The following is a 22,840-nucleotide window of genomic DNA, read 5'->3' as shown; positions in this document are numbered from 1 at the left end:
AAAACGAAACCTTGGTCGCCCTCCCACATATTCCAGAGATTCATGTATATTCCTTTTGCTGCAAGGCCCTGCCTGGGTTTACTGACGCAAGGACCTAACATCGCCTGTCAGTTCTGATGCAATTCTGTAGGCACTGCCCTGCCTAAGAAGCTGTAGACATGAAGCCATTTTGCCTGCAGTTCATCAGATTGCAACCTCTCCCAAGAGTCCATACTGACATGGATGAAATCCTTTGAAGGAGTTCCTCCACACAAACAGCTGTTTCAGAGGGTTCCTGTGGCAACTCAATTGGCCCAGTTCTTGTGTGAATCAGGCTCGGCTAAATACACCAGACAAAAGGGGCAGTTTCAGTGACCTTTCTGCTGGAGATGAAGCTGTGGGGTTTCAGCATTTGAAGGTCTTCTTAAAGAAGGGAAGGAAGGCATTATTTGATACAACTGAAGGAATCAAATGAAAAAGCTCTGTAACTCTTGTGCAGTTTTATGCAGTTCTTCTATCTAGCTAACCTTACTGTTCTCTACTACCTCACTTGCTTGTAGGAAGGTAGCAAATCTCCCCACCCAACTTCTTGCCACGTGACTTCCCAGTGACTGCCATGTACACGATGGCTTTGTTTTCCAGAATGATATGTAATGTTTTTGGAATATCAATTCCATGATCCATACCAGACAGCTCTGGGCTAGGGATAGACTAGTCCAGGCATGTCAAACCTGCGGCCCTCCAGATGTTTTGGCCTACAACTCCCATGATCCCTAGCTAGCAGGACCAGTGGTTGGGGAAGATGGGAATTGTAGTCCAAAACATCTGGAGGGCTGCAGGTTTGACATGCCTGGACTAGTCCAAACCAGGACTTGCAGTAGGCAGGCAGGGAAAAGGAGAAATTATGGATGGAAGAACACCAGTCTGCATACAACTGTAAGCAAGGAAGCAATTCATAAATAAACCAACTAATAAGCACAGTCTGAGTCCTGGTTCTTATTTCTAAGAATCTCAGGCCTCTTGACACAACATGATGTTCTGCAAAACTGTGACTTCAGTGTCACATCCCCTAATTCACATGGATTTGGGTAGAAGCGGACTACCACCTACAACTGATATCTCATGCTCCCCTCCATGTGTTCAATGAATGCGTTGAGGGGAGCATGATTGCAGCTACTGGCCCTCCTCCAATCTCTATGTGGGGTTCCCAGTCCCATCTTCAACTACAGACTAGGTGAGAATGTGCTTTCAGCTTTACATACATAGAGCTTGTATGCACAGTCAGGACCTCTTGCACAACCATGTTCCCCATCACATGCATGTAGTGCCCATTTCTGCCCAATGTGTGAAGGAGCAGGAATGGTGACCCCAAGCAGAGTCATAATAGGTCTAGTGGGCACATCCTTGCTCCTTTCCACACATTGACCAACTGGGTGGAGGGAAGCCTGAGAAGAAGCGTAAGAGAATGCAAGAAAAGTAGCAATGATTGAAGATCTTACCTGTACACTAGTAAAAGTGGTATACTGATAAGCTTTAACTACCAGGTAATTTGCTTCTATATCTATTATCCCCAGGATCATGTACTTCCACCATCTTCGTTTCAAGATTGCCAGCAAGTTTTCTTCTCCTGCATTGGGACAGGAAGGGGGAAAAGAGTTTTAAAAGGATTAGATTTATAGCCATGGCAATAATCCACTGGGTTTCATACGGAACTGCTGCAGAAGGTGCTACATAGGATTACTAATGACCGGGGAAGGTCGAAGAAGCTCCTGCTCATTTACATACAAGTAAATTAAATATTCCTTACTGAGAGCCACTGAGGCTAAGCTAAAAATAAATAAAAAGTATCTCAGTTGCCTTTTCACTTGCCCCTTCACCTCCTGTTAATCTTGTGGCTAGGATAACATCTGTACAATATCAAGTCAAACACACTGGACTCGCTCAGGAGGGTCACATACACACAATGAGGTGGATTTCCTCCCTTCTTCTTGCATAACTGGTAACTCTGCTTCCAAGAATCAATTTTGTGCAAAGCTAGAATTGTTCTTCAATGTCCTTGCAGAGGAATCCTATCAATCACACAATCCCTGATTTCCACTTTGTGAAGACTGCCAGTACAACAAGGACAACTTATTAAATTTACAGTTTCCTAGAGGTTAAATTGTCTTAATGCTAGGCCAGGGATTATTATTATGTCTGATACAAAAGAAAATGAACATGCAGCCAGAGTTTGGGTATCAAGCTCCCTCCTTGTTCCTCTGATCTAGCAGGATTTCATGAGGGTTACAGTATGGACAATATGCTATTGCTGCAGATGGAGATTCTTAAACCAACTTGAACATTCAGGATAAAATTCCTCTTCTCCACTACTGGAACAACATCTAGCCTTGCAGAGTAACTGGTGGAAATATTGTGCAAGCACTAAAAGGAAGCTGGAGCATATTTCACTGGCCTTTCACAATTTACAGATTGCCTAAACCAATTGTGTGATTCAAATGGCAATTTGTTCATTAGCAAATATCACCCGCCTTCTCAATAGTTAATAGAATCAGAATGTTTCCAATTAGAAGTGTAAAGGTTGCATTCTAATTATGTCCTGTTCTACGTACTACAATGAGATTGCAAAATTAAAAACAGGCACTGTTTCCTCCTCCCAAAATGAAGAAAAGAAGCAGTGGGAGCTGCAACAATGCTTACATTAAGTACTATGTCCAGAGAAATCTTTCCAAATGATTCAACTGATATTTCTTTAAAAATAAAGGCGCTGGAATGAACCAGCCTGTTTTGCTATATTGTCATATAATTCCATTAACCTTTATTCTCTAAAAGACCATAAAAGCATTCTTTTCTTGTATAGCATGTTATATTTGAAATATACAATACACTTGATTTTCTGTAGATTTGAGAAGAATCACAGAATCATAGAATTGTAGAGTTGGTAGGGACCCTGGGGGTCATCTAGTCCAAACCCTCGCAATGCAGGAATCTCAGCTAATCATCCATGACATACTCTGCTTAGGTATGGTTAATCTGGCAACCGGTTTTACTGCGTTCAATGAGGTTTACTTCCAAAAAAGCATTCATAGGACTTCACAGTGCTCACAGGCAAGGAACCTTCACCTGGATTTGCTTATTGATTATAATTAAGGGATGTACTTCCCAGAAGCATTTGTGGATTTAGCCCAGGCATCCCCAAACTGTGGCCCTCCAGATGTTTTGGCCTACGACTCCCATGATCCCCAGGTAACAGGACCAGTGGTCGGGGAAGATGGGAATTGTAGTCCAAAACATCTGGAGGGCCGAAGTTTGGGGATGCCTGATTTAGCCTATTAAAGGTGATGCATAACCTGCAGGTAGTTTAAAAACCTTCTCTCCAGATTTGCCAGACCAATGTGACTATATATAAAACACTGTTGCAGTACTGAAAAACAAAGCAAGGGAAATGGACAGATTCATTTTAAAAGCTCAAGTGAGTGAGTGGGTGGAGAATACTTAGGGAAGATTAACAATACTATGAAACATTGCCTCTTAAAACATTGGCCATGGTGAATCAACTGAGGCAGGCTTGTAGTTATGATTTCAATGGAGTGTACGAGAGCCAGTGGCATGTATGGGTTGTCACAGAACGCCGCGGGATTTTGAACAGTTCTCAAAGCCTGCCCAAAGCTGATCCTTGCTTTCTAATTAGCCTTTTGATGAGATAGAAATTATCCCTTTACTATAAAAGCAAGCATAGTCACAAGCAGCAGCATCTAAGTCAGGTGATGTACATGGGTTGCTTACAGTGCCAACAACACTAAACAAAGGAACCTCCAATGGAACTACAGGTGAAACTCGGAAAATTAAAATATTGTCAAAAAGTGCATTTATTTCAGTATCGGAACTTAAAAGGTGAAACCAATATATGAGATAAAGGCTTGACATATCTTGCTTTGCATGTCATGCATCTATTTGTTGTAATTGTAATTATTTGTCGTTAGGCAGGTCAGTTATAAATGGAATGTAATTAATGAATGTAATTTTACTGTGTCAGCCGCCCTGAGTCCGGCTTTGACTGGGGAGGGGTATAAATAAAAATTTATTATTATATAAATGTAATAGCGATGTTCATTTTTGTATTATTGTAACTATTTGTTTTATTACTGTGGAATTTCCAAAAGAAAGCATTTGTAAAAATTAAAAGAAAAAGAAAATAAGTTGCATTACTGAAATAAATGCACTTTTTGACGATATTCTAATTTTCCGAGTTTCACCTTTATGTAAGTGGCTGGATCATGCTTGCTAACTAAGTAATATTTCATCCCTAACATACTATTAACTTTAGGATCCTGACTGAATAATGAAAAGCAGAGGCAATATTAAAATGTATGTAGCATATGGTGCCACAGTACATGAATTTGTGTCCTTGGTCTTGCATTCAGGAACACATAGAACTGAGAAACAGGTGATTTGCAGCCTTTGCCATGCTGGCTGTGGCTGGAAAGTGTGGTCAAAAACACCAGGAGGCTCCAGGTTACTTACTGAAAACTATTATATCTCATAAACGTATAGGACTTTTTTTTTTGCGTGTGGGTGTGAAAGGTTCAGGTAGCTTGTTCAGATCACTGTTGTCAATCACAGCTTCCTTTTCAGCAGACTTAGAATAAGTGTACATTGTTGGATATACCAGTAATAGCAGAAAGTTAAGTGTTAACAGACTTATTGTGCCAACAGGTAGGTGCAGGTATCAAAGCATGTATTCAAATCTGTTAATCATGGGTTTCACTGATAAACTAAGGGCTAACCACGGACGAGAGTATTTATCTGAGGAACAATGGGAACTAAATTAACTAAAAAAAAATGAATTCTGGGATGAATGCAATTAGTTAAAGTAATCTCCTAAATGTACTCCCACCCAGATAACCTCTCACCCAGCTGTCAACCATCAAAATCCTCACCTACCCCAGTTGGCCATCAAAGTTCTCTTCACAACCCTCCCCTCCTTGCCTTAACACACCATACTCCAAGTGATCGCCTCCTCTCTCGCCTCCATGTTCAAACCCTAAACACAATTTCATTACATAAGTACTTATAAGCATCTGCCAACAGCTCCAGGAATAGATCTTCGTGAAAACCGCAATGTCAGTGGCCCAAGACATATTATTCTAATGCTATGAAAATTCAATTAAGTTTCCCCCACAAATATTTTGGGAAGATGAGTCCCTCCCTCCTTTCAACATTTCATTTATTAACTTAATTCTTACATACTGTATTGTAAAGAAATAAAAACTGAAAAACTGAACACCCCCATACCCCCTTTTACCCAACCTGAAGGCATAGTTCAGATCTAAATAATATTACTAACATTCATATAAGCACTGAAATGGACAGAGTCTGAAAGTTGCTGGTGTCAATATAGAGGAAGATGTTAGCACAAATGTATATTACAGAATGTGGAAGGTATTGTTTGCCCTGTAGAGTCTTTGATCATGTGCTGGTTGAACGGCCAACAGCCCACCATAAAAGTCTCTCTCTCTCTCTCTTATTTTTCCCTCTGTCTACACAAAGTTTTTGCTTCAGTTTTTCCGAAAGTGCTATGTCCCAAATCACACACATTTTAATACATTTAAACCCTTAGATTCTATCCAATTTCTAGCTATCAAGATTTTACCTGCCCTTAATAAGTCACCAATTAAATGTTTATATAATAACCCTTGGTTGTCTCCATTGTACACCCAATAATGCTATTTTGGGAATGTGTTTTTTTTAAAGGTTTCTCCATTCCCATCCCCTCCCAACAAAAATCTCATCCCAGAACCATCCCAGCTACTTGCTCTTTTCATCATGACTTGATGAAAAGGCCATAAATATCTCTGAAGAAATCCCCTGACAGTTTTGCTATCATCACCAGCTACTTTTTCTGAGCATATATCACTCTGTTTTAGTGCTGTTCAATCAAACCAAGCTGAAGTAAGTTAGCGCTAAAAATGAATCAACGGTCGTGACATCTGCCAGCCTTAACTGCATAGATGGTGGGTGCTGAGACTATGATGGAAATGAAATCAGCTATGCATTTATCTGACATTTACATTTTCACCACTCTGCCTCCATCCTTCTCTTTTGTCTTTCTTGGTCTGCCCTACTGAAATAACACTGTACATTCATTCGAAGCAGTTATTTGCACAAATGCCAAATGGGAAACTGACCCATTCAGACTCATCACATTAACAAACCACAAGGAGTCAGTTTAGCAGTAAGTCTCCGCAGAACCCAAAAAAAGAGGTAACGTTAAAGGAAGCTGCAAGGAAGAGTTATGCAGAGGTGTGGTGGATGCTGAAGAATGGATTTATCACTTCTTTTGGCAAACTAACATCCTGCAAAACAGCTGTAGTGAAAAAGCATTAATAGGCACAAAAAAAGAATTAATAGGACAAATCCTATGCAGAATATTTCAGCATGTGGTATACGATACATGGAATTTGGCCTATTAAGGATATATTATCAGAGCATTTATGGTAGATACCTATTTATTATAATACAGAACAGTGCGTTTTTAAAATACCATTTCCCCTTAATTCTGATTCCACAACTAACACACTATTATTGCATCAATCAAATGTTGCAGAATACATCTGCAAAATACACGCAGTCTCAGTAGCATAGGTAGCCGGGGTTGGTAGGGCGCCATGGGGTTCTGTAGTGCGGCACAGTGGCTGCTATGCACTGGGGGTTGGGATTCTGGGTGGCAGGGAAGCTTGCGGGCGGCAGTTTACTGAGTTTGCAGCACTACTTCCTGCCTGTGAAATTGGAGGCTAATTGTTGTTGAGCCCTTCTTGATTTGCCAAAAAAAGCTCAACAACTAGGGTGATCATTTCCCTTGCACAGGTATGATCTGCAACTGTCCAGAGAAAGCCTATGTCCATACAGACTGTGTTAATACAAGCTCTTTGGAAAGACCACCTGTACTAGTCAGGGCTAACAACTGTGGCTGGTAGTCACCTATGGTTTACTCAGAGAAGTACTACTGAATTTAATAGACCTAAGGTGCCGTGTTCATTAATTTCAATGGGACTCATCTGAGTAAAGCTTCATCAAATATCATCCAATGAGTGGATGTGAGGTCATTCCTTCAACCTTGTCCTCAGGTGACTGAACCTGAGCAGTGCTTTTGTGAAGATTATTGGTGGAAAACCTTCCATGGTGCTCATTGAGAGGGAGGTGGCCATATGCCCAGAATGAGTTTTGGGGATGCTTTATCCCTAGCTCATATGTCACCCGAACTCTGATTTTAGCCTGGGAGAGTCTTCCGCTCCAGATTTAACGATTGTGTAACAACAAATAAGTGCTGTTTGTTTTACTGAACACAGGAAAGCACAATGTGTCTATTAATTTATGTGGATAAATAAAAATAATTCCCTTGTGGCTATTCTCTTCTTCTGCTTTCTCGAACACTTCCGTATATTATACTTCATGAATTCATTACTTTTTAATGCCGTTCTGATGTTCCACTGTGCCATATTTTGCTTCCACCACTTGGGAAAGGAAAGAAAATGGAACAAATAGAATCAAAGCAACTTCAGTTTTGCCGTGGATCTTTCTTTGCCAGAATAAAAGCAGACATCGGCTTTCTTTTCAAGGCTTTTGCCTTCTAGCCTCTCGTAATTTGATAAAACATCTTGATTACTGACAGGGCACAACGGAGCTTTGTTCTCTCCTGCTTCCTCACTCACTGCCCCCAAGGTAATAGCCAAGATCAAATTCTCCAATAGAGGAAATCATTTTGGTAGATACAAACGGGGGGGGGGGGGGGGTAGGCATCCATTCATTCATTACAAATGTATTTTAAAATGAGAGTCCTGTGTACAGGTCATTGACACAGGCAGGTCTTTAGAAAAGTGTGTGGCGATAGAACTATACTTCGAACAGCAGATTTGACCAGGCACAGGCAAACTTGAGCCTCCAGATGTTTTCAGACTACAACTCCCATCATCCCTGACCACTGGGTCCTGTTAGCTAGGGATGATGGGAGTTGTAGTCCCAAAACATCTGGAGGGCCGAGTTTTCCTATGCCTCGATTAGACAAACTCATGGGAGGATAAAGCTCTGAATGGCTACTAGCTTTGAGGGCTCTGCTCTGCCTCCACAGTTAGAAGCAGTGATGCTTCTGAATACCAGTTGCTGGAAACCACAGGAGGGTAGAGAGTGCTCATATGCTCAAATCCTGCTTGTGGGTTTCCTGTGAGAACAGCCACTGTGAGAACAGGATGCTGGACTAGATGGGCCCTTGGCCTGATCCAGCAGGCACTTCTTATGTTCTTAAGTCTTCTTATGGCTCCCACACTGTCATGTCCCGTGCTGCTTTTATCCCAAGTTCCCCAATTCCACACTGCCTTTCTAGAGACAGAATCTTAATGCAGTGCTTCCAAATACAACCACATGTCAGCAACTGGCTAGACGACAAAGAATGGTGGAAGGCGACAGCTGGAAAGTCCCTCAGAGAAGCATCAAAGGAGGACTGGCGGGAGGTTACAGTCAGGGAAGCGTCAGAGTAGGAAGGCTCCAAGCCAGAAATATGGTGGTGGGATACAGAAGAGAGGACAGAGGACGAAGAAGGGCAGACAGGTTGGAGGCTGAGCAAGCAACAGGTTTAAGTGAGACTGAGCAGCTGAGGAGAAGGAGGAGGCTGAGACTGCAACAGACCCCCAGCAACCTGCCAGTTCCATTGTTTCCGTCTCCTTTTCTCCTCTGTCCCCAAGAATGAGGAGGGAGTTGCATGTCGTATTTGGCTGCTATATGTTTGGATGACGTCTCGACCTGTTGCTATCACTCCTGTTGTTTAAGAGGAAGGAACTGTGCCAACACAAAGGATAAGAACAGTTTGCTGTTGTTTTAACATTTGCATATTTCTGATCTTTTACCACTGTTTGTAGGAGTGTCAGACAATTAAATATATCTGATAGCATTTGATTATATTTGATTATACAGGACTGTGACATACAGTAGCACTGAGGGAACATGCGCTTGACACAGAGCGAAAGCCAAAGGATAAACTGTTTTGACAAGCTAGAAAAGACAAAGAAACATGGGTGTAGCAAAATAAATGTGGATGACGGTGTGAACAAACTGTAATCGTGTTGTGTGATTCCTGTCCTGCTTTCTTTCTCATGAAGCTCCTGGTAGCAGGGAGTATAAAGTCATGAAGCATGTATAGCGAAGAATACATTTTCACACAGCATAAGCATAAGTGAAATTGCAACAGGCTGAAAACAGAAAGAATAAAGAGGAACAATTAAAAAAATTAATAGGTTGACATCAAAAATAAAGAAGGTAGAAATAAAGATGTCTTTGAACGGTGCTAGGAAAACAAAAAGCCTCGAAAATGTTTAAGATGCCTGTGAGGGACAAGGGATACAGGGAAGTCCCTCCCATCTTAAGTTCCAGCCCATCACCAAGCGCTGGAGAGAGTAAGGAGAGCTCTGCCTCCAGCGGAGAGTCAGGAAGTGGTGTCCGAGGCTCAGGCAGGGTTGTGGAGCCCATGCCTCAGGTGGGACAGGAAGTTGGACGCACGGGGGGGAGGCCAATCCCCCCAACTCCCGAATTGCGACGCAAACGTAGGGGGAAGAGGTTGGGTCTGCCAAAGTTGTGGTGCTGGAAGAAAACGCGCCAATCGCCATTCGGGAGTTCTGACACCTCACCTTAAGGATGCATTTTTACTGCTCTGAACACTGTAAATAGTCAGCACTTAATAAAAGCCTTAAGAGACCATGCTGGAGTCGTTACTCTAGAGTAGCCATACCAGGCCCTCTGACAGCAACTCCCGAATCTTTTTTGGCTACTTTGGAGTGCAGCGATGAGCGCTCAAGAGGCTGAGCATTGGAGGCTGGAGGCTGAAGCAGCGAAGCAGGAGCTACAGACCCTCACAGCGCACGCACAGCAGCAATTGCATGCCGCTCAGGAGGAAGCGCGAGGGGCGCAGGAGGAGCTGAACAAGCTGGTGGACCAGGTGAGGACAAAAGAGGAGACTGAGAAACAGCTAAGGGTGATGGTATTAGACCTGCAGAAAAAGTTGGAAGAGGAGAAAGCCGCTAGAGGTGGGGGGGCACCCCAGCCGCAGCTAGTCCAAGTGAGAAGGGGACAGAGCCTAGTCACCAAGTTCAGCGGAGACCCGAGGGAGTACCTCGGATTCGAGACTGAGATAAATTATGCGCTGGAATTGCATGCAGCAGAATTCCCAGATGACGCGCACAGAGTCTACTTTATCATAGAGCATTTGACGGGGGCCGCCCGGGAATGGGTAAGACCGCTCATCGCGCAAAAAAATCCTTGCATGAAGAACGCAACTTTATTTCTAGAAGCTTTAAAATTAATGTACGCTAGCGACAGTGAAATGGAGGCCACTAAACAGGAGCTTCATGACCTAACACAAGGAAAATCGACAGTTAGAGACTACTGGGCGAAATTCACCATGCTGGTGCACAAACTAGGGTGGGATCTGAACAGTGAGCCAGTGAAATCAGCCTTCTACCTAGGTTTGCATGCAGACGTTAAGGATGAGCTGGCAAGAGGTCCTAGACCGCAGACTATGGATCAGCTCAGCAAAGCGGCGCTAGCGGTGGGGGTGAGGCAGGAATCCAGATGGTATGACAAACAAGCGACGCGCGCAGCAAAACCTTGGTTCCCACGCTCTCAGGACAGACCACATCACCAAAACCCACCCCAGGGACCGCCCCCAGACCCGCCCAGACCAAGCCCAGAGCCGGAACCGATGGAGATCGGGGGAGCGCGCGCGCGGGCTTTTCAAACCCCGGCGGCGCCAAAACGCAAGGAGGGAAGAGGAGGGAATTGCTTTCTCTGCAACTCCCCCCGGCATCGCGTCAGAGACTGCCCTCATCGCAGGGAGTGGCAAGGAAAGGCGGGAACGGTTGTACCTTCCCCCACTGACGTAGCACCACAGCAGGGAAACGAGACAGCCTGGCTGCAGGAGACAAGGGGCAGCAGCCAGGCACAGTCAGCAGTGAACAGCCCCAGCCCGCCCACCCGCACAGAGAGGAGCAGAGCCAGCCCACCCCTCCCAGAGCAGGAGTGGTTCTAGAAGTCACGCTGACGCTCCCAAATGGCTACCCCCTGTCAGTCCTCGCCTTAATTGACAGTGGGGCATCTGCCAACTTCTTCTCGAGAAACTTTGCAGAAGAGCACCAAATCCAACTTCTGCAGCTGGATTTTCCCCTGCATGTGGCCACCATTGATGGCAGAGAGTTGCTGGGAGGGGCCATCACTCATCAAACCCCCCCCATGAGAATGACGGTGGGAAGGCACTCAGAGACACTGGCTTTCAACGTCACGACCATCTCAGACCCCCCCATCGTTTTGGGAATGAGCTGGCTGGCGCGCCACGACCCTTCCATAAGTTGGCACCAGAGATGCATCACGTTTGGGTCGGACTTTTGTCTGGAACATTGCATGCAGCACCAACCAGGGGAGGGGCCTCCGATAGCCACGGTGGCCACCATGCACGTCAAAGGGGGTGAGGCGATACCCAAGCCGTACTGGGACCTGCAGGAGGTCTTCAGCGAAGCGGAGTCCGACCACCTACCCCCACACAGGCCTTTTGACTGCCAGATCAACCTGGTGCCGGGGGCAACTATACCCCCAGCCAAGCTGTACGCCATGTCAGACCAGGAACTGGAGGATCTGCGCGCTTTCATCGACAAGAACCTCAAGCGGGGGTTCATCAGAGAAAGCAAGGCAGCAGGGGGCAGCCCGGTCTTCTGGGTGGACAAGAAAGACACGCAACAGCGCCGCCTGGTGGTGGATTTTAGACGGCTGAATTCGGTGACAGAGCCAGTGGCTTTCCCCATGCCCAGAGTGGATGATCTCCTGACAGCGGCACGCAGGGGCAAGATTTTCACCAAGCTAGACCTGAGGGGGGCGTACAACTTGATCAGGATCCGGGAAGGCGATGAATGGAAGACCACGATGTTCACGCCTCTGGGCTCTTTTGAATATCTGGTGATGCCCTTCGGGTTGCAAGGGGGCTCAGCCTGCTTCCAGGCCTTCATGCACCACGTCCTGGGGTCCCTCCTCTTCAAGAACTGCCTGGTCTTTCTGGATGACATCCTTATCTATTCCAATGACCCAGTGCAGCATGTGAAGGATGTCAGGGAGGTGTTGCAGCGCCTGAAGGACAACCACCTGTATGTGAAGCTGGAGAAGTGCAAGTTTCACACCAAGGAGGTGGACTTCTTGGGCTACAAGCTGTCAGACAAGGGACTGGCAATGGACAAGGACAAGGTGCAGACCATCCTGGACTGGCACAGCCCCAGGACGCGCAAAGATGCCCAACGACTACTAGGCTTCGCTAACTTCTACAGGAAGTTCATCCAGAACTTCTCTCGGGTCACGGCTCCCATCACCGACTGCCTGAGAGGCAAGCAGAAGTTCAGGTGGACACCAGAGGCACAAGCAGCGTTCGAAAGCCTCAAGAGGGTGTTCGCGTCAGACCAGCACCTGTTCCACGTGGTGCAGGATGCGCCCCTACGCCTGGAGACAGATGCTTCTGACAAAGCTGTGGGAGCGATTCTGTTGCAACTGGACGCCAACAGAGAGTGGAGACCCTGTGCCTTCTTCTCCAGGAAGCTGACCCAGCCTGAACGCAACTACACAGTGTTTGATAGGGAACTTCTCGCGATCCACGCGGCGTTCCAGCACTGGCGACACTTCCTGGTGGGCGCCAAGCACCCCATCCAGGTGTGCACAGACCACAAGAACCTGGAGTTCTGGAGAACGGCCAGGGTGCTCAACCAGCGGCAGATACGGTGGGCAGAGTTCTTCTCGAACTTCAACTTCTCCATCCACTACATCCCGGGGGAGCAGAACGTCAGGGCGGATGCCCTCTCCCGCAAGCCAGAGTACATGGAGGAGGAGTTGCCACCAGCACCCAGGCACGTTTTCCCCCCATCTGCATGGTCATGCGGTGCAGCAGTGGTGAGCGAGGCAGAACTCACAGCACTGACGGCAGCGGATGAATTTGCCACCCGCATCTTCAGAGACCTGAGAGGGGGGAGGGAGCAGGCCAAAGACTTTGAGGAGAAGAGGGGTTTGCTTTTTTACAGGGGAGCCCTGTACCTCCCGACCAAACAGCTGAGAGGTAAGGTTCTCAAGCAGATGCACGACAACCCAACGGCGGGTCATTTCGGAAGGGACAAAACCACTCACCTAGTCATGAGACACTTCTGGTGGCCAGGGGTGCGGGAGGATGTTCGGGATTATGTCAGGGGATGTGACACCTGCCAGCGAGCAAAGGTGGTCAGAGCGCCACCAGCAGGTTTGCTGGAGCCATTAGCCACACCGCACAGGCCGTGGGAAGTAGTGTCCATGGACTTCATCACAGACCTGCCGTCGTCCAGGGGCAAGACCGCAGTGTTGGTGGTGGTGGACCTCATGTCCAAAATGTGCCACTTTATACCGTGTGCCAGGGCGGTCTCGGCAGAAGAGACGGCCAAACTGTTTGTGGACCACGTATTCCGACTGCATGGATTGCCTTTAAGAGTTATTTCGGATCGTGGCCGCCAATTTGTTTCCAGGTTCTGGCGACGGCTCATGAACCTCCTGCAGGTGGAGGTCAGCTTGTCGACGGCTCGGCACCCGCAGACCAATGGACAGGCGGAGCGGGTCAACGCCATTCTGCAGCAGTACCTGAGATGTTACGTCAGCCAGAGGCAAACGGACTGGGTGGATCGCCTGCCACTGGCAGAATTTGCCTACAACAATGCGGTGCACGTCTCCACAGGGGTGTCGCCCTTTAAGGCCAACTATGGGCGCGACCTCAGATCTTTCCCGGAGAGGGAGGGGGAGGAGGAGGAAGAGGGCCCACAGGCCGAGGAGTGGGCAGAGGACCTGGAGACGGTGCACCAACAGCTCAGAGAACACTTGGAGAGGGCCAAGGAAGCGTATAAGAAGGGGGCAGATCGCCACAGGCGGCCGGGAGAGGTCATAAGGGTGGGGGACAAGGTTTGGTTATCCTCGGAAGGTCTTCCCACCAGGGGGCGATGCAGAAAGTTAGCACACAGGAGGCTGGGCCCCTTCACGGTCACGCAACAGGTCAACCCGGTAGCCTTCAGGCTAGCACTGCCGGAGGACATGAGAGTGCACCCAGTGTTTCATAGATCACTGCTGTCGCCGTACAGGGAAAGTACCAGGTTCAGGGACAGCGATCAGCCTCCAGAGGGAGGGGGGGAGACGGGAAACGCCCGACAGCTCAATGAGGCAACTGAGATTTTAGACTCAAGGAGAGGGGTGAGAGGACTGGAGTACCTGATAGCATGGGAGGACACTCCGCCATCCCACAATGAGTGGATACCGGCCACGGAAGTACCTGAGGAATTTTTAGTGGAAGAATTCCACGCCCTGTTCCCCCACAGGCCCAAGCCCTGGCACATGGAAAGGGAGGGAGAGGGGGAGGAGCAGGAGGAAGGGATAGCAGGCAGCAGCTCCCCATGGAGATGGGAAGCGGAATTTGAGGACACGGAAGAAGAGGTGTGGGTTTCACCGAGGTCAACGACGTCAGAGGCAGGAGAGGACTGGCAGAACATTTTTACTCCCACCAGCTCTGATGCCACTGACTTCTTGGGATTTCCGTCTTCTCAGGGGGAAGGAGAGAGATCGCAGGATTGGGGGGAAATTTTCACACCCACAGGCTCGGATGCCACAGACTTCTTGGGATTTCACTCGTCCCCAGCAAGCAGAGAGCCACTGGGGAGGAGGAGAGAGGAGCCTGGGAGGGGGGTGGATGTGAGGGACAAGGGATACAGGGAAGTCCCTCCCATCTTAAGTTCCAGCCCATCACCAAGCGCTGGAGAGAGTAAGGAGAGCTCTGCCTCCAGCGGAGAGTCAGGAAGTGGTGTCCGAGGCTCAGGCAGGGTTGTGGAGCCCATGCCTCAGGTGGGACAGGAAGTTGGACGCACGGGGGGGAGGCCAATCCCCCCAACTCCCGAATTGCGACGCAAACGTAGGGGGAAGAGGTTGGGTCTGCCAAAGTTGTGGTGCTGGAAGAAAACGCGCCAATCGCCATTCGGGAGTTCTGACACCTCACCTTAAGGATGCATTTTTACTGCTCTGAACACTGTAAATAGTCAGCACTTAATAAAAGCCTTAAGAGACCATGCTGGAGTCGTTACTCTAGAGTAGCCATACCAGGCCCTCTGACAATGCCAATACCAGTTTCTGTACTTTATGTCAAGACAAATGGAGAACGAAGCACCAGAAAAAGACTTCAGAGATGGGGTTGCATCAAGATGCATAAACCTGCACCAGAAACTGAGAGAGCCTGGAAATGGCCTCTGAAAGGTACCCAATGATAAAGTTGTAGTAGTGCCAATAGTTCAAAAACCAGGTTGCAAATGCCATCCCCCCCCCCCGATCATTCTTTGATCCTCTAGGATGTCTCTGCAGGGAACACTATATAAGGTGGAAGCAGAGGAACATAAGAAGTTTCTATATAGGAAGATAAGAAGCTGCTTATTTGTTCATATAGCCCAGTATTCAACGGGGACCCCCCCCCCAGAAACTGTGTTGCTTCCTGATGACGAGTTTATTGAGCATTCATCTTCAACTGCGTACACAAAGTCTGCAGGGAGGTTATATATGCCCGCCGTTTATTGAACATTCATTCTGATTCATTTGCGGGGAATTTATTTGAAGTTGCACCAAGTGACTGTTATCCCACACTTCCCAGTGTATTTCTCAATGACTTCAAAACCCATTTCAGGAGGGGGGGGTTGGGTGGGGGGGAAAAGCAGGCTTATTGTACAAAACTGTGAAATCCACTTTACAAGTGTAGCCTGAACTTGTAGGTGTGCAACTGAGTTTTATTTGCAAAGTAACTGCAGTCTGGAAGCAGCCTGAGTAGGACCACCAGTCTATCTACCTCGGTATTGTCTACACTGACTGGCAGTGGCACCTAGTACATCACCATGGACACCCCCAAAGAGCAACAAAACCCAAAAGGCCTCATGTCAGAGGTGCCTGCGTGATACAGAAGCAGTTTCGTGTAAGAAACCCGAATGGCTCAAGCTGTCTGCGTGCTGTGGGGATGGGGGAAGATGTTATGTGATAGAGTGAATACTCAGAGAATCTCGAACTGGAGTTGAATTCGATCAACCAGCAAAGGAATTCAGACATTCATTAGTGAATCATGAGACCCTCACCACCACACGTTGCTCTTATAAGCATCTGGGTGGCAGAGGGTTGCCTGGTGTGATCAGCGAACCAAATTATCCCTCGTTTTGCTCAAGCAATCACATACTTAGAAAGTGCTCAAGGTGCATCAGTTTTCATTCATTACTGATGCTTTACAACAGTCCTAGAGACGCCATTATGCAAATCAGCTGGAATCAGGGTTTCTCTCCACCTGTTTACCTGCCTATACTGTGGCGAAAGCGTGCAATTAGTTCAGTGCTTCAGCAATTACTCAGCACTTGAGAAACAGGCCAGTAACGCACCTTCCATTTTATGGGCTCTTGTTGTGTGGCTCATCAGTGAAATAAAGGGAAAGTGTTGCTTTCACAGTGTAAGTAGTGGATAACTAAGCTGATGCATTGAGCCTCAAACTACTGTTGCTCTTCTCCTTCTCCTTCTCCTTCTTCTGTCATTTAGTCGTGTCCAACTCTTCGTGACCCCATGGACCATAGCATGCCGGGCACTCCTGTCTTCCACTGCCTCCCACAGTTTGGTCAGACTCATGTTGGTAGCTTCGAGAACACTGTCCAACCATCTCGTCCTCTGTCATCCCCTTCTCCTTGTGCCCTCAATCTTTCCCAACATCAGGGTCTTTTCCAGGGAGTCTTCTCTCCTCATGAGGTGGCCAAAGTATTGGAGCCTCAGCTTCACAATCTGTCCTTCCAGTGAGCACTCAGGGCTGGTTTCCTTCAGAATGGATAGGTTTGATCTTCTTGCAGTCCATGGGACTCTCAAGAGTCTCCTCCAGCACCATAATTCAAAAGCATCAATTCTTCGGCAATCAGCCTTCTTTATGGTCCAGCTCTACTATTTGCTTGCGGTTTGTACACACAAGAAAGGAAAAGCGAAAGAAAATCAGTTAAATTCTGCCAATCCTTCTCCCAGCTAACACCAACAAATGTATATTTTGCTAGATCAAGAACAGTTTAAATAGGAACGCTGCCCCTTGCCTGGCACAGAGGAAGCATAATAAGTTGAGAGCTGAGGAATCAGATGTCACAGCATGTGGAGTGATGGATAGGTAGGAAGCCATGTTTTCCAAGGGTGATAAAGCAGCCCTACAATTTGCAAGAAGAGCCAGTGGTGAGCTATTAAGGATGCAGTTAATGGTATTCCCATAAATCACTTCATGACATTCAGCAGGAAAGCAAAACAAGCTGCTGTGTAGGAAAGAGTCATCAGTGGGCATTTGGTGTAGAAAGGCAAAGGAGAAATGGCTCCCACACCTGTAGCTCATTTGCTGGCCTCACGGTGTCTATTTATGATCCTTGTTGCTGTTATCAACATCGTCATTAAAGTAGTTTTCTGCTCTTCACCACAAGGTCCCAGGGCAGGTTATAACAGTCTAAAATTCAGCATTAAAAACAGTTAAAACAAATCACAGCCACAATACTAGGGTGAGCCTCGAAACCACATATCTCAGGTGTCAAAGGCCAGGTGAAAAAGATGGAGCTTCAGCATATGATGACGGTGCAGATGCATCTCTGTGGGGAGGGGATTCCACAACCTAGCAAGTGCCACAGAAAAAGGTTCTCTCCCAGGTTGTAACCCCTTGAAATTCTGAGGATGGTGGAATGAACAAGAGGACCCCCCTCTGCTCACCCTAATACCCATGGGGGTCTGTAGGGAAGGAGAGTTTTCAGGTATTTGGGGCCTAAGTTATTCATGGCTTTAAAAACTAATGCGAGCACCTTCAATTCAGCCTGGAAACCAACTAGCAACCAAATCTGAAGTTTTAAAACAAGGATTATGTGTGTTTCCTAAAGGGAAATCTAGCCAATAATCTTGCCCCACAGCATTTTGGACCAAACTGAAGTGCACTGCAATAAACTGGTCTCAAAGTTACTAGAGCATGGAGTATCACAACCAAGTCACCTCTGTCCAAAAGGCGTTATAGCTGGCAAACTGCCTGGAGCTGGAAATAGGCCCTCCAAGCCACTGAGGTCACCTGAGCCTTAAGTGATAGCATTGGATCCAACCTATCTGCCCATGTCCTGATGATAGATTCCAAGTCCCTTATTCATGATCAAATACATGGATTTTACACATAATTCAATGCATTTCAGCCATTAATCGGTGGGTTGTTTTTTTTTAAAAAAAACTATTCTTAAAATACATATTTAACAAGAATTCTGGTGCATTCAAAATGTTGAAAACCACATGGTATGTTCCAAACAGCACATCAGTCAGAGTTGCAATCCTTTTGTATATGATTCTGCAGCTTGAGTTCTCCAAGAGAGTTGTTAGGAGGAGTTGTTATAATGGGGAGAAGGGAACCATGGAGATCCTTGGAGAAAATAATAAATAAATAGACTGATTAAGTGTGTAGTCATACTGTATCCATGTGTTCTTCAAACTGTATCAGCACAAAAGCACGTCCTGAGATTGTGCAGCTCTTTGCAACCTTACTGCAGCTGAAACACCTGCGGCACTGCTGGGTAGGATTTGCATCACCTTTGTATCTGCCATCTCCTTTTTAAATTGCCCACTAATTGGAAAGAAACACTTTAACCGTATGGTGAAATGGATTTCCATTAAAAAAAACCACCAAGGAAATTAACAATAAAATCCACTCACCACAAACAAGAAAGCAATAACATCAGAAAGGAGATAAAAATGGGAGATGTGTGCAATTATGTAGTTCCTCCCTACTGAAACAGTGCAAAAACATAGGGCAAATGCCATGGTTATAGACAACTCACTGTATTATCATATCTTATGCCAGGAGAAGTGGGAAAAGGCAAGCAAAAGCCAAGTGACAGCTTAGCATAAACATGCAAGCATACAGGTTTGCAGAAAGGCGATCATAGCCACTTTGTTCCTTCTCTGGTCTTGCTGCTGCTGTGTGACTGTGGGATAAGCCATGCTTTGGTTTAGTATATCATCTAGATAGAGGCTCATGGTTTATCTTTCCCAAATAAACCAAGAGTAGTAAGCCATGCAGAAAACCTCGGCTCTAGTGTGTGGTTTATCTGGAGCAAGATAACCCACAAGCCAGGGTGAAGACAGCAATGCAGCACCACAACAAGGGGATGAGAGAAGTGCCCACTATCTCCTTTCTGGGATCTCACACATTTGTGTTAAAACATGGTTAGGCTTAGTGTTATGTGCAAACCAGGTCAACATCAATTTTGATTCACTAGCAGAAAACAAAGTTCTTTCTGTAATGACTGATAAGGTATTCTTTAAAAAGAAACTCACACCAGACAATGAAAATCTTTCATAGCAATATGCAAGCCAAGAGTCTAAAAAGCTCCAGATCCAATGAACTATTTTTAATTTCTGCCCCCCTCCACATTTCCCCACTATGCTTAAGGGAGAGGAAAAAGACTTATCCTTTCACTTGACTGCTCTGATTCAAACCTGCACGTTAACTTTGAAAATGGGATAGTTTTAGGTCTATATTTTACATAGGTGGGAGTGATTGAAAGTGAAGGAAAGCACTAGAGATATAAAAATGCCTGGAGCTGGGCATGCTTGGCAAAGGCTCGTGTCTCCCACTGTGCATGAAATTACATTTCAAGCACTGTCGTATCAGCCTCCTTGTCTCAGAATATCCATCCGTCAATCACAAAGGTCTTGCCAAAGTTTCTGCTAAAGTAAACTTCTCATTGCTAATCATGCCCATCTTCTAGGTGGCGTGACTACAAAGGAAATGATCTGATCTCAACCAAAGGTGTGGAAAGCAAAAGGGCATGTGTCTCCTACACAACTGGGCCTGGGCCAGGAAACAGCTGCTTTGCTCCAAAGTTGCCCAGCTGATGTACTCTCACTCTTCTGGTTTGCAAGTCTGCAAAAGCCCTGAGCAATAAGCATATGTGTGGACTGCTGTGATGTTCATTCATTACCTGGCAGTAGGCAAGGTTTGTGTGCAAGCCTGTACCTTTTACAACAGCCAGCCATCACAGAAAGCATTAGAGGTGTCATTGGCAGTTGCGGCTGTTGGAGTGGCATGGCTTCCCCAAATGTGTCAGTGCTGGTTACTGAGATAGGGAGGGGCAAGGCAGTGGGGAGTTTGATGCTTCTGATGCTTGTGCCTGCACCACCCCACTCACCCTGCCGCCTTGCCCCTTCCCATCTCCCTTGCAGAAACCAGCAGTGAAGCACAGCATAGGGAAGCCAGCTTAGCAACACAGACCTGCCTGTGCTGCCCCTTGGGCTCCAAGGATAAGGAACGAAACAAAAGGCAAATTCAGGCAGTGTAATCAATATAGCTGATTGGGAGCTTTGGTACAGCGAAGCTGCTTCCCCAAAAGACTGGACTTTTTTCAATAAAGAAAGTGATTGGGAAATGCACTGGAAAGTGCAGGATTTCCTTGGCACTATGTCGTCTAATCTTCCCAAAAACGAATCAGAGTGAATGCGCAATAAACACGTCATCTGGAAGCACCAGAAGAGAAGAGACCCATTGGATCTGCATACATTTATTCTATGTGCAAGGGCAAAGGAATATCCCTTCTACCAAGTCAGACCATTGGTCCACTAGTTCAGTATTGTCTACACCAGGGGTTAGGGAACCTGTGGCCCTCCAGAGGTTGTTGGACTCCAACTCCCATCGGACCCCGCCAGGCTGGCTACTGGTCAGGGATGACGGGAGTTGTATTCTAGCAACATCTGCAGGTCCATAGGTTGCCCATCTACACTGACGGCTGGTGGCCCTCCAGGATTTCAAGACAGGGCTCTTTTCCAACCCTATGTGGAGATGCTGAGGCTTGAACTTGGGACCTTTGGCATACAAGGCATGCAGTTCAATCACTGAGTAGGACAGGACACAGGTAGTGCTGTTGGTTCAGGAAGGAAGTCAACCAAGAACAAACAGGCAGAGCAGGGAGAGGCAGGGCAGAGCAAATTTAAGGCACAGCTGGGAAGCTGTTGAGCAGAGCAGATTTCCGAGGGACCTGGGGAACAGGGAGGAAGAATCAGCAAAAATCTCTTCTCCCCGCTTCCTCCAGCAGGAGAATCTCACAAGTAGAGTTTTGTTCAGAGGAGCACTGGATCCAAGCTCACTACTTATTATTTTTATATCTGTGCATTTTAAAATGACTGCTACTTGCCCTGAAACTGGATATAACAATAATAACTGTTATTAAGCCTCCCTTAATAACTTCAGCCTTTCATTTATTTGCCAAGTCATTGCAGTGTGTTGGATGAACTGGTTTTATTGAGATTTTATCCACTGTGATGCAATTTTATACTGAGTTTTATTGGGTTATTTTGTTTCTGCATTCTGATTTAAACAAACTGTGGCGATGGTGGTTGTTGTTTCCCTTTTAAATTACTGTGTGCTGGTAAGTCAATCCTTTAACTACTAGGTACAAATATTTCCTTTTCATCAGCACATATTTTTCTTTCAAAAAATGAACAGCATGCCATCTTTCACCTTTTGTTTAGATCCAATTTATGTACAATACAAACAAATGCTTTTTTATTCTCCTTGCTCCGTACCAGACATCTTCCAAAGCAGTGGAAACAGCCATGATCCCCAAGACAGGTGTTCCCAAATTGTGGTCTGCAAGCTTCATGGTGGCACTGTGCAGCATGAACAGTCATTGTGGTCCACCAAGACCTTCAGCAATTTTCAAACCGCCATAGACAAAAACACAAAGAAACAAACTTGGGAAATGCCACACTAAGACTTTTCTGCTTGTCCTGAAGGGCTGCTGTTTAAGTATTACTGTTCTGTAACTATTGTAGACAACAAACTGCTTTGGGACACTAAGCTGCCATGTCAGGTAAGGGAAGACCAACCTGGCACCTGCCCATCTATTGGCTAAAGAAGGAGCTGCTGGGGGCTCCTCTTCTTCCCTCTGCGCCAGAAAGAACAATGCCACTTCCACTGGGCTGCAGACCTGAAGGGCAGTACCCTTTGGCCTCTGCCATTGCCAAGGGTCCAGGGGCCACATAGGGACTGCTTCTCCTGTCTCCCAGGATGAAGATTCTCTCAAGGGGAGAACACCCTGCTCATCTGTAAGTGAAAGAATGGGAAGCTACAGGAGGCTTGCTCTGCCCTCCCTGCCAGAACACCATCAATAAGAACTGAGTTGGCTTTCTTCCTCTCTCCTCCCAATCCCCTTTCCCTTTGTGTTATCTTTTAGGCTACAAGCCTGAAAACACAGGCACTTATTACTGATTGTTTCAGCTGCTCTGGAAGCCTTTTTTTTTTTGGCTGAAGAGGGGGTACAAATATTTTAAATGCACAAAGGGTAAGTTGAGCCCCCTGCATTCAAAGTAGCCAGGTGTGTTGTGATGCTCACATAACATATCTAACATGTCACATAACCAAGCAGGGCTGAGGTATGGGTAGGATACAGAAGAACTGGAAGCAATTCATCTACACAGCATCCTATGGATATTTCAATAATAACACAATGAGCTTTATTGTTACTAATGAATACGCATTATTTTTGGTTAAACCACAGAGCCTAGGGCTTGCCGATCAGAAGGTTGGCGGTTCAAATCCCTGCGACAGGGTGAGCTCCCGTTGCTCGGTCCCAGCTCCTGCCAACCTAGCAGTTCGAAAGCACGTCAAAGTGCAAGTAGATGAATAGGTACCACTACAGCAGGAAGATAAACGGCGTTTCCATGTGCTGCTCTGGTTCCCCAGAAGCGGCTTTGTCATTCTGGCCACATGACCTGGAAGCTGTAC

At 46.4% G+C, this 22,840-nt stretch overlaps 1 protein-coding gene across 1 annotated transcript in view; it reads right to left on the bottom strand.

Moving 5' to 3' along the window:
• SLC35F1 (solute carrier family 35 member F1) overlaps nucleotides 1–22,840 on the bottom strand; it is a 196,799-nt gene that overhangs the window by 46,800 nt on the left and 127,159 nt on the right. Inside the window, exon 3 of the mRNA XM_035110675.3 lies at nucleotides 1,479–1,606. Coding sequence (XP_034966566.1) covers nucleotides 1,479–1,606 — 128 coding nt within the window. The remainder of the gene's footprint in view (nucleotides 1–1,478; nucleotides 1,607–22,840) is intronic.

Source organism: Zootoca vivipara, chromosome 3 (genome assembly GCF_965207765.1).
Source record: "Zootoca vivipara chromosome 3, rZooViv2.hap1.1, whole genome shotgun sequence".
NCBI classification, from domain to species: Eukaryota; Metazoa; Chordata; class Lepidosauria; order Squamata; family Lacertidae; genus Zootoca; species Zootoca vivipara.
This window is presented reverse-complemented; position numbering and strand designations above follow the sequence as displayed.